The 12,795-nt window shown below is 42.5% G+C and overlaps 1 protein-coding gene across 1 annotated transcript in view; it reads left to right on the top strand.

Moving 5' to 3' along the window:
• The window catches only part of PIK3CG (phosphatidylinositol-4,5-bisphosphate 3-kinase catalytic subunit gamma), a 44,508-nt gene extending 38,356 nt beyond the window's left edge, over positions 1-6,152 (top strand). Inside the window, exons 11-12 of the mRNA XM_075081375.1 lie at positions 1,517-1,625; positions 2,586-6,152. Coding sequence (XP_074937476.1) covers positions 1,517-1,625; positions 2,586-2,644 — 168 coding nt within the window. The 3' untranslated portion in view covers positions 2,645-6,152. The remainder of the gene's footprint in view (positions 1-1,516; positions 1,626-2,585) is intronic.
• The last annotated feature ends 6,643 nt before the right edge of the window (positions 6,153-12,795 follow it).

Here is a 12,795-nt window from a genome sequence, read left to right as displayed (position 1 = left end):
AAGCATTGGTGACCGGTTCTAGTATGATTCAGGGAGACGGTGTTGTGGTTTAACCCCAGCCGGTCAGAAGAATATGGCTTTTCCTTGCTCTTTGATCACCAGCAAGAGAGAGGCTGGTGTCCTGCCTGTTGATAGTGAGCAAGTGGGCACTTGGCAGGAGAAACTCTTCCCTTCCTACCCCTGGGAATGCGGGTTTGTCATTTCAGAGGGTGCACGGCAGCACTTGGCAGGGCAAGAGCCCTCTGCAGGCTGGGGAAAGCAAGCAGGCAGTGTTTAGCAGATGTACCATTCCTCAGGTGAGTTCCTGGGGATGCAAAAGAGGCTGTCACTTTGGAAACAGCAGCAGCACAGTGCCAGAAACACATGCCAGTTAATTTTAGCTAGCAAAAGAGACCCGTATATGGCAGAAGTGCTATATCTAGTGAGTACGAGCACATCCCACACTTTGGTGCACTCTCTCTGGTGTTCAGAGTCACAGTTTGCAAGTGCTGGTCACTCTCTCAAAGCTGAGGTGTCTGTGGTCAGAGTTTACCACCGATCCATTTATTAGGTGCATAAAGAAACAAATGGGAAATAATAACCTGTAGATACACAAAGAAAGGTCAAATCTAATGTAATGAAGAACAACCAGGCAAGTTCCCTGAAAGGAGAAAGAGAAAGAAAACAGAAATGTTAATGGCCCATAGTACAAAACAGTTTAAAAACTATAGCTCAGGCTTTGTACCAGCTCCTCCTTTGCCTTTGAATATAGCTCCTTTATCAAGACTAACATCCTGCAAAAGGCTATGAGGGCTATGGCTGTTTAATAACCCAATAAATCTGCTGCCACAGTGCAGTTCCATGATAAAGAGTTCATTAATGATTCAAGATATGGCTAGAGCTGAATTTTGCTCAGAATATTTACTGTTAAATTACCTGAGATTAAAAAAAAAAAAGTCAAAGAAATTATTAGTCCTGTGCTTCTTCCCCAAATCAACCAGCAAGTGTCTGGGATTGGCATTAAATTCATCACATGGGAAGTTACTTCCTGTCATGATAGAAATGCATTTTTCTCTGAAGCGTTTTGAGCTGGCCCCTAGCAGTCCCAGGATACTGGTCTGCACAGACGCTGGCTCTGATGCAGGATGGCAGCTCTTCTGCTCAGCTGTCAAATGGCTCTGCACAACAGAATCTCGGTGAGATAAACAGGTCTCCTCAGGAAATGCTCTCGCTCCAGCCAATGTTATCCTTCATTCTGATGAAGTTCATGACAGCATCTCTGTTTTACAAACCTGCTTCTTTCCCACAGAATATGATGTATTTTCCAAACCTTATAAAACAGTAATTCTGCCTGCCTGGAGAGAAAAATACCCAGAGATCTCAGTAACTTTAAAGCAGTCTGAAATTGAAACACTCTAGGCAGAGACCTTTGGAGTGAAGGTGATGCCTCATGCAAAGGCAGGCAATTATTCTTCATGCCACTGCAGACTTTGCATTCTAGGGAGATGCTAATTACCTAAACATGTTCATTTTTCAGAGGATCATCTTTGGGAATCTGTCATTGCAAAAGCACACTGAAGCAAGGGCGAAGAGTGGCTTCTTACAAGACCAGAGACTTGAAGGTCCCGTGGAGACTGACACCAGCAGTAAGTGGTCGTTGGGTGCAGCTGCATCTTTCCCAGGGCAATGGGAACTCAGTGGCAGCAGCCCTGGCAAAAACGGGTGTAGAAGTCAGGCTTTAAGTGCTCTGTGGCTTTGAGGCAAGGGTAAGCATATTGCACTGAAGGCCAGACCAAAAGCCATTTGATGACAGATTCTGTCCCCATCACTGAGCTTTTCTGAGGAGGGAATGGCACTGCTCACCACCTTGAGGGCTCCTAATGCACAGCCAGCACCAGCAGCAGAATTGAGACCTCATCAGATAAGGTACCTTACTGAAACACCCCATTCACGGGATTCATGCAACTGCTGTGCACAACTGTGGTTTGTTAACTCAATGTTAGGTACATGTCCCTCTTAGGAATTTGAGGAATGCACCTCTTGGAAGACTTCTTCCTCAAGTCTCAATTATTCCCACTATGCTCCTTTTCTTATTTCCTCCCTGCTTTCTTCTGTAAATGCTAACATGAGCTCTTCAGAGATTAGTGTGTGCTTAATAATCCTTATTTATCCTTACATAAAAGCTTGTTTAGTTCACCCTGTCCTCTGGAGTTCTGTATTCCCACAAGCCATCTAAACAGACAACAATGTATAGCACTAGGATTTAAAAAAAGAGCAAGAGGACTGTTCTCACAAGGTTAGCACCAGAAGAAAGGAACCAGCTTGTCTTCAAGGGGGCTGAAACACAAGACCCTCATCCCAAATTGGAGATTAAAAAAACTCCTAACTGATGAAGTATATTTTTAGTGTGTTGACTTTTTGAACTCCCTGTTCTTCCTCTGTCCGCGTGTATACGCACAATCATCTTATTCTGAAAAGCCAGCTGTGGATGCGCACATAAATACATGCCTCTCCATGGCTGCTCCAATGGTGTCTCCTCTAACCCTCCATCACCCATCCAAGAAGCCGACCACCAGTCATTCCCTGCTCTCTCTTATTTCCTACAGGGCCCCATATTCCTTTTCTATACTGGGCCTACAAACTGCATCTGGAAAAAGAACAATGAACATCCAAGAAAAAGAAAATTATCTCCTTCTACCTCATGTTTCCCGATAAAGATTTACATGAGCTGCAGAGATCTGTCCGTGGAGTATTTTTATGACACAGCCACCCACATAAATGCTGGGAAAAAACCCAACCTATGCAGAGTGGTCTTTAGTTAATGCAAAACTTATCCTCACAGTCCTTAAGTACTGGTGTTACCAGGACTATCACATGAGAATAAAAACACATTTGACTGGAAAAGTGGAAATTTCTTAATGCAGTTAGTGCAGTAGTAACAGAAACACAGCCCTTCTCGAGGGTGACCAAGACTCAAAAAACGGGCCACCACAGCCTAGTTATCCCAGCTGGTGTCATGTATGCATCCTATCCAAAGTTGTGATCAATCTAGCTAGTGGCATCAGCAACTGGACCTGCTGAGAAGCAAGTTATCTACTTTCAGCACTGCTCATAAAGCAATACTTCAGAGAGCACCCTTTAGTATATCGTCTTCGCAAGAGATAGGCCAATAAAAAAGATATACGGAAGAGTATCATAATTGCAATATCCTCATTTACAACAGCATCAAAGAAAAAGCACAAGAAATATCTATTAGTGTTATTTACAAGATCAAGAGAATATAATATGAAACTGAATCACAGGAAAGCAATTAAAAGCACCAGTTTGTCAAAAAGACACGGAAACCATCCTACAGCTGGGGACAACCTGCCAGGATCTGTTTAATACAGCAGATATCACATAGTTCACAGCAAGACCTTCCAAAAAAAAGGATACCACAACCCTTGAAAAAATTTGACCACCACTAGAAGAAGACAAGTTGCTGGCACCAGTAAGAACAGCACTGTTACAGGGAGAAGCTCCATGAGTGCAGACAAGGGCACAAACATCCATATAGCAAAGCTTCTGTTCAAACAGGGAAAGGAAATTTTTGTAGATCTCAGAAATTTCACAAATCCACAAAGGGCATGATTTAAAAAATGTGAAAGTATGGCATGAAAACATACAGAGGTCCATAAGAAAAAAATACCATGACAGAAGGCTGAAAAAAATCCCAACATTTGGAGAAACACAAACAGATAATTCCCCCAAACTGTTCAGTGCCTACTAGAAATGAAGATAACATGACACCAATGAGACAATCTTTTAGGAAAATCAGTCCTTTAGGAGAATTTAGAAAATCTGGTTAACTTGCAGAACAACAAAGTATTCTTCGCTACCAAAGACTTTTGGAAGGAAGAAACAAAGTTAACTCTAGAGTATGGACTGCAGAAACAGAGTGCCTGGTCATTACAACTAAAATACCTCAATTGCTCTGAAACTGGGGAGACCTCTCAGAATAGTAAACACAGGGAAAGATGGGCCATGCACTTCCCCATCAAGAATGATCAGAAATGGTTAGAGACTGTTCCCTTCATTCAAAACACCAGAACCAGACCGGAACTCCAGAGGCTTGATGGCAATGCCTGATGCACCCAACAGAGCACAGCAGGAGTTGGCGGCTGCTCTTTCTTAACTCAGAGGAAACCATTACCTGCTGATAGTTGATTACTATGTTTATTTTTCAAACTCAATCAAACAACATAGGAGCCGACAATACAGCAAATCAGGCTGTGACAGAGCCCTACGAAGCTCCCAGGCTGTGAGGGGAGAGGTGTACAATGCAAGAAACTTTACCTTCAGTATATTTTCATGTCTATGTATCCCATTTATTCTCTACAAATTTCTGGGAGCAAGATGTTTCTTGTTAATTTGCTGTGTACTTTTTCCTAAAATCTAAAACAAAGCCTTATACCAAGCTACAGTGACTGTTTGGCATAGAATGGGTGAGTGTAGGAAGCCTGATGTTAGTACCAAGCCCAGTGGAAGAATCCAGCTCCTGCACATGGGCTGTATTGGCGTCACCCTGGCTGCCTGATTGAGAAACCAACCTGCAAAAAGCTTTTCTAGCACTTTTACCAACACCTAACATTAACACACACTGACTTGTTGAAATGAGTATGAGTAAGTGCAAGAAATAAAAGGAAGGTGCTATCTGCCACTAGTCTTCAACATTTTTCAGCAGGATCTAGCCCGGGAATTCATCTGTGCTCAATGGTTTTCTTGATTAAAAAGGCCTGTAAAGAAGGGACAGCTGGCAGTCGAGATGCAACAGGACAAGTTCTTGCTAGAGTCTTCTTTCAGTCCAAATGACAGCAAGGCCCTGAAAGCTGAGAGCTGGGCTGAAAAACCCTTGCTGTACCTTAGTTTCTTGACTTTTGCCCAAATAAAAGCATCTTTTCCTTAATGTTGACCAAGTCATCTGTAAGGAAAACATCAGAACTGTTCCTGTAAAAGTAGGAGTGTGCATTAGCTTACTCTTGAGTGCCTACCCTCCAACAACTGGTTTGTGGCTTGCACTTTTCTTAATGCTACTTTATTCATGGAAAAAGGGCTCTGCTGGAAGATGCAAGCAAATACCTTCCTAGCAGATGAGTGGACTAGAGATGGTTTATGACTTGGAGAATGTTTATACCCATGAGTCACCCTGTGGCAGTGTTTGCTAGTTAAGGGATCTGCAGTGAATTTATTCAAGTAATAGTCAACAACAAACATCTGAGGGATTTAACAGATCTGTACAGGATGGATGTTTCAGACATGCACAACCCGCTTTCCATATTATTCTTGGCCCAATGGGCAGGAAGCTGATAAAGATACAAGAATAGTCGATCAGCTACTAATCAAAGCAAATTAAGGTTGTCAAGACCTTCCCTCAGTTTACTGAACTACTGAAAATAAGCAAAAGCTGTGAGTTGTTTCTAATGCCAAGAGTTATTAATCAACGTTTGTTCACTGGAAGACAAGCTAGAAATTGTACTATAATAAAAAGTGTCAAATCTATTAAAACTTCCACAAGAAATGTCAGTATTGCGACAAGAAGCCTAGTAAGATGATCTGTCCTCAGAGTAATTAAATCAGCAGAACAACCTAATTTTTATGCACACAGAAGGGACTTACAGGGGAAAAGGAAAATCCTTGCTCGTAGTTGTGCAATATGCTGCCAGCAATACTGAAACAGCAAATGAAGAGAAAATGCATGCAATATGAGCAAGTCCTGGGTACCTCCTGCTTAGAATATAGAAAACTCCAATACAGCCAATCCAAGCACAAGCAATTTTTCATGTTTTGGCTGTAGCTACAAGAACCAAAAGCAACACTTACCTCAGGTGGAAGAGAAGATTTAAATGCCCAAGTGAAGGATTATGGTACATTTTGACAATGTTTTAAAGAATACTTCCAAAATTCCTTTGCTTATGAGAATGTGTGGCAAGACACAAGCAAATAGGCGTACGGATTTTTTAAGCGAGGACAAGGAAATTATAGAGTCCTCCTTAATCTTTTTTTCATGTGCCTTGAGCGGAGTTGTTCTGAGCAGAGCGTGTGTTTGAGAAGTTTTGTTAACAAAAAGCCTGTTTTAGCTCATCCCATATGGATTTCCATTCCTTCACACAGCCTAAATAAAGGCAATAAAATCATGTTTACATTGGGATATTTGCCTTTCTTTCCCCCAAGAGGTAATTTCTTTCACACACTTGCGAACGCTGCTATATATGCAAAGCTTAAGTATAAATTGAAAATGTACCTTAAATACAAATAGTCGATAACCCAAGACCGACATTCCCGTAGGTATGGCCTTCTGGGAGAAGTAACCTCGGATGCTCTTGTTGAACAGTGGATGTCCCTGTGCCCAGTCTGGGGTGGAAATAAGATAAATAAGAAATAACATAACCCCATGGTATTGCTCCACTTCTCTGGGAGGTTTCTGATGTTGCTGTTTCACAAGGGGAAAGAACAGAGGAGGTGAAATTCCCAGGGTGAGTGTCAGGGTCATATTGCCTATGATCTCTGGAGCTTTTTGAATTGTATGTAGGCCATGTGCCCATTGCAGATGACAGGCAAAGAGGGTTTTGATAAGAACAGTTGCTGCTCTCTGGATCTCTGCTCTCAGCACATCTGGGAGGATATATGCTTAGGTAGCCAGGTCAGCACATGTCACCAGGGTAGCAGGAAAGGAGGCAACTGCAACCAGGGTTCAACAGAACAAGGAGAGCAAAATTTTGGGTACCAAGTTGTATGTCAAAATAGCCAGCTTTGTAGGAATCCTATCAATGCCAAATCACAGTAAATGAGCTGTAGTTCAAGCTGCAACCCCACAGGCCTGGGCTTGGGAGCAGGATGTACTGTTCCCAGAGAAAATAGGAATAACCAGAGTCAGAGCTGGAAATTCAAAGCCCACTTCAATTATACCTTCTTCGGCTTTTGGAAAACAGCCTTGGTAAATCTCTAGTCGCATCATCACGACAATTTTCCCAGGTTGTTGGCTAAATGGTACCAATAAATATAGTCCCCTTTGGCATGCCAGCAGGAACTTGCCAAACATGAAGGATAGCAATTTGTCCTTCCTGATAAGACACATGCCACCATCAGGCATATGGTACCGAGCGAGAAACAATTCGCCCTGTGATGGCAAACCGCCCACTACTGGCCTTAGCCTGAGGTACTCCCACACTGCCATGTTACCATACTTGTAACATACTTGTATGGAGGATAATTAGGACATTTCAGGGCAGTATTTTTTTTCCAGGTAAGAGTCACTCTTGTAAGAGATCTCACTGAAGTGCAAAGTTAAAAAGTAATGTAATAATTTCAAAAAACAGGGAGTAATCTGGTGAATCTTCATCCTGTGTTTTAAGGTCCTAAACCCACAAATGAGACTGCTCCACCTCCAGCTACTTTTAATATATAAATTGGTATGTACTAAGCTCTGTGACAAACAGATTGTCACAGCTGTCAGAGTGGGTCACAGAGAAAGGAGCTGTATTTGAGAGGGAATTGGCTTATCATTTAAAGAACAGGCCTGCAAATAAACAATGAACTGTGGAAAACCTATTTAATGTAATACATGGGTTTACTTTGCTCAGAAAATGAGCTATTCCTGGGGAAAAAACCAAACAACTTCTTTAGGAATCTCTTCTCATGGATTATGACCTCATAAACTTAGACAGACTGGTCCAGTTTTTAGTAGCTTAGTGTGCTGGCTTTGGCTGGGGTAGAGTTAATTTTCTTCATAGTAGCTAGTATAGGGCTGTGTTTTGGATTTGTGCTGGAAACTGTTGATAACACAGGGATGTTTTTGTTACTGCTGAGCGGGGCTTACACAGAGTTGAGGCCTTTTCTGCTTCTCACCCCACCCCACCAGCGAGTGGGCTGGGGAGGCAAAAGGGGCTGGGAGGGGACGCGGCTGGGACAGCTGACCCCAACTGACCCAAGGGATATCCCACACCATATGACTTCATGCTCGCCATATAAAGCTGAGGGAAGAAGAGGGAAAGGGGGCATGTTCAGAGTGATGGCATTTCCCAAGCAACTGTTATGTATGATGGAGCCCTGCTTTCCTGGAGATGGCTGAACACCTGCCTGCCCACGGGAAGGAGTGAATGAATTCCTTGTTTTGCTTTACTTGCATGCACAGCTTTTGGTTTACCTATTAAACTGTGTTTGTCTCAGCCCACAAGTTCTCTCACCTTTACCCTTCTGATTCTCTCCTCCATCCCACCATGGGGGGAGTGAGCGAGTGGCTGTGTGGAGCTTACTTGCTATCTGGGGTTAAACCATGACACTTAGTCATCAGCAAGGTCCAAGAACAAACTTTAACACAAACACATGACACTTCCATTTTTTCAGGACCCCTGATCTTTCCCCCAAGAAAACTAATCAGTTGTAGACTTACATTGAAAACACCTCTGAGAAATCAAATGTCAGACTTTCATCCAACAGTGACCGCTGTTCAGGCACAAAGGTCCATAAGCACACATCTACTCACAAGATCATGACCTAGAACAACAGAGGAAACCACTGAGAGCTGGAGAAGGTAGTTGCTCTGTTATTCCAAATACGACAAATATGTTCAGAGAACCAGAAGGAAGGGAATCGTCATTGACTAAAATAGGTCTCTACATACCTAACAGGAAGGCTCTATAGAATTTCCTAAGGACCTATACTAGAAACATCCAAAGAACTATTTTTTCCAGTTGAAAAGATTGAGGAGAAGGAGAATCAAGTGCACTGAAATACTGGAGAGGATTTTTGTATTGCGCATTAACTTCTCCATGAGGGAACCACTAAGATGTGCTAAGCAAAAAGCTTTGCACTGGAGAATTTTTTTTCATTTCCAACCTACAGCTAGGGAGTATCTGCCACGAACAACAGATAAGAAGTGAGTCAGCAAGTTAGTTAATTATTCATGGGTTCATCATCTTTCAGAGGGAAAATCAGAAATGTCATATAAGGAACAAAGGGCAATGGGACCAGCAATTCAAAAGTTTAGATGCCCTTTTGCAGGCTGAGAACTACTAGTTGCATTTACTGCATTTATTAGCTGTGATGTGTTCAAGGGTTCAGAATTATGGACCTTCCTCTGTGGTAAATGTCTTTTGCTACAGAAGGTTTTGAAATGGGCCAGGTGTGGCAGAGTTCTCATGCAGGATCTGATCACACCAACTGGACTGTCCTTGAATCCTGGAAGTGGAGTGCTGCCTCTTCTAGCAAACTTAAGTTGAAGATCAGCATAGAGCTGCTCAGAACCAAAGAAGGTGGTGCTCCAGGTAGAAAAGGGCCAGAGAAGAGAAGATTTATGGGTTTGGGAGATTTTTTTCCCTCTTCACTTGAAATAGTGAAAGAAGAGATTCAGTTCTGCAGCCTATTTCAATATTCTTTAATCACTGTTGAGCTGTGAGTAATGTTCCCCTTTAAAACCTACTTGACACATACCCTGGTTCTTAGCTGAGTGCTCTTTGTCTGGAAAACAGCTATTAGGCACTCACCCTTATCTCAAGAATCAGACAGTCAGTATTATGGTGTCATGATGTGTTCATTCTCTTTAGGTTCCATAGGTACAAGCTGGATTGCTTGGAATGAAAGTGGGTTTCTGTCCTACTGTGTCAGGAAATAAAGATTTTTCTGCCATATAATACTGTTTTTCAAGGGTAAGGTCATCTTACTGTGCCAGGGAAACTCTTTTTAAGGCCACAGAATGAAGTAAGTCCAAAAATGCACTGATTTTTATTTATATTAGTACATCTTGTCAAGCTTTCTCTCTAGCCCAAGGCATTGTTAATATTGACATGAATACATACTTGGCTTCCAAACCAGCCTGCAATCACTGTGGCTCATCTATATTAAATATAAAAACTTTAAAAAAAAAACCAATTGTGAAGACATCACTGCAGTCTAACCACTTAGCAGGAGGTTCTCATCTGTTTTCAAAATGGATTTCCAGTGGGTTTCAGCTGTGGTCACCTCTTTAAAAAATCACAGATTTTTAAATATCAGATTATTAAACCTCAGATAAAAATCACAGACTCCTGCTTGTCCTGTTTCATCAGAGAGTGAATAATCTTTTCCATGTTTGAGTTATTACCATTTTAGTAGAGGAGCTCAGCCTCCTTTTGTGATTTCTGCTGGGTGAGTAATTCCTCCTCACCCAAGCAGTCCCATTGAGTTTCCATTTGAGCAAGAACTTGCAAGATCAGGACCTTTCACCCTCAGCACTGACCCTTTTAAGAGTGTAGCTATTTTTATTCTCCGGCTTCCAGGCATAGAAATGTTGACATCTAAACTGAGGAATGCCAATAGCTGAGACAAAAAGAGAAAATAAAAGCCATCAATTAAATTATGTTGAATTTTTTCAAGACACTGTACTTTTAGGCAAGGATTTGTTTACACAACGGAGTAATTTAAAAATATCTACATATTTTAAAAGTTAAAATCTGAAGTGCTGCTTGTGTTTAAAATGAAATATTGTTTAATGCTTTACTAAGAGTAGTAATTTTAAAATAGTAGATATTATAGTATAGATATTTCAAAATAAATTCTAGTACTTATTAGTCTGTCTCCAGTAAAATATGTGCTTCCATAAGCATTTTGAACGCTTCTTACATTTCCATATATTTACAAACAGAAATTAAACTCTTCCAGGGGCAAAATCCTTACCTGCTCCTTAAAACAGCCTGGGTTAATCTGTACTTATCTATAATGAAAATATGGAGGCCAGTGACTACTGATGTACCCCAGCGGTCACCCTGTACTAGGGTGCATCTATGTGAATGACCTGGATGGTGGGACAGAGTGCACCCTCGGCAAGTTTGCAGAAAATACAGCACTGGGAGAGGTGGTTGATACACTAGATGGCTGTGCTGCCATTCAGCAGGACCTGACAGGACGGAGGATCTCCAGTACTTGTAGTGGGGCTCCCCAGTACAAGACAGACATGGTGATACCACAGTGAGGCCAGCCTAGGGCCACTACCATTGATTAAGGGCTTGAGGCATCTGGCATACAAGGAGGGGCTGAGAGAGCTGGGACTGCTCAGCCTGGAGATGGTGCCAGGCTGTTCAGCAATGCCAGTGACAGGGCAAGAGGCAACAGGCAGACCTGAAATACATAATTTAGACAACCTCCAGAGGTCTCCCTGCCAGCCTCAGCTGCTCTGTGATTTTGTGATTTTAGTCTGTACTTTAAAGGCTATGATACATTGTTCTTATTGCTTTTTCACTTCTAATTAAGTTACCATTTCACAGGAGAATATAGTATGAATCCGGTAGGACCTGACCCCAACATCTTCTGTAGTGGGCAGCAGCTTTCAAGCAACTTCAGTGAGCTCTGTATCAATTCTGCACATGATGCACTGAAACACTGACAGGACATGAAAGATTTTCACTGCTTGTAAAATGTAGCCATAATCAAAGCCCACTGTTTTCTGTGAATGCAGATTGGTTTTACTACAATACAGTCAATACTGGGTCCACACTGCCCTCCATCATTTAGGGGTGTTGTGCCATTTTATGGCAGAAAGGAATGTGCCCAGCTCTGTACCAAAGCTTCCCCTCACAAAGGGAGAGCTGCCAGGGGAGGCAGAAGCCTGCAATGCTGCACTCCCCTTGCTTGCTGGCTTTCATTGAGAGCATCTCCACTGCCCAAAGTTCACTGCTTTTACTTCAGTGATCAAACACTGAAAATCTCAGTTGCTAAGAAACCCAAACCTACTTGGCAACTGGGCACATTAGAGCCCAGGACATGATTAGTTGCATTTCTCCAGGATGGCCCCTGCCAGGATACAATGCCTTTTAGTCCCAGGAGAGCCAGTACACTGCTGTCTCCCTGACCTGGTCTGCCTTCCCTCCACATTCCTTTCCTCCTGTCTTGCCATCCAGCTGGACCAATGTTGAGCAGGGAACAGTGCTGCCTGCACCAGATACATAACAACACACACAGCTGCAGGTGGATAAAAGGTCTGCAAGGAGTCAGCCCTTCCTCTTGGTCTGTTATGGTACTCCCTTCTCTCTGCATCTGTGTTGAAAGGGCAAGAAAGAGGGCAAGAAGAAAGATTTGAATCTTTCAAACACACGTGCTCAGGAGAAGGAGGGGATATGATTCTGAGAAGCATGCAGATCCACACAGACTTTGGAAGCTGTGCTGTCTGCACAGACCCATTTGAGCTCAGAGATCCTAGCATGCCTTAGCTGATTGCTCATGTTAGTCAATATAAACTGTGAAAAAAGACTTGTCTCATTCTCAGAGCCAGGTCTCTTAATAGGCACCATCCTTTAAGGTGCCCAAAACTTAGAAATATCGGACAGGCCAGGGGTGTTACTAGGGACAACCCTACAGCCTTTGCAGCTCTTGCTTACACTGATTTTTTTTCTTTTCTTTCCTTTTGTTTTTGTTTTGAGAGAAAGAAAGCATTCTGCAGGGCATGCCTAATGTGGATTTCTCTTGCTGAACTGACTTGATAAACCATCTTTGAAAACAGTTATTTTGAAGGCTGACTGGAAGGACAGCAGTGTACCTTTCCTTGGTGGCAGTTCTTGGCTTTTCAGGGAAAGATACTTTTGGTGCAATGGATTCTGTGAAAGGACCTGGCCTGCGAGGCTTGTCTTGATGTTGCCAGCTTGAGAGGTTCCACTTCAATGCCACTTCATGGAGATCTGGCTCCCCATAGGTGCCAGATTTCAAAATATTTGTCCTCTTTCCTTTATGAGTTATATGGCTTTGGAAGACTGAGTTGTCAGGCCTTGAGAGGGCTAATTTTTGCCTGGTGCCTGTGTGAGTTAAAAGGCC

This window comes from Phalacrocorax aristotelis, chromosome 1, assembly GCF_949628215.1.
Source record: "Phalacrocorax aristotelis chromosome 1, bGulAri2.1, whole genome shotgun sequence".
Taxonomy (NCBI): Eukaryota; Metazoa; Chordata; class Aves; order Suliformes; family Phalacrocoracidae; genus Phalacrocorax; species Phalacrocorax aristotelis.
This window is presented reverse-complemented; position numbering and strand designations above follow the sequence as displayed.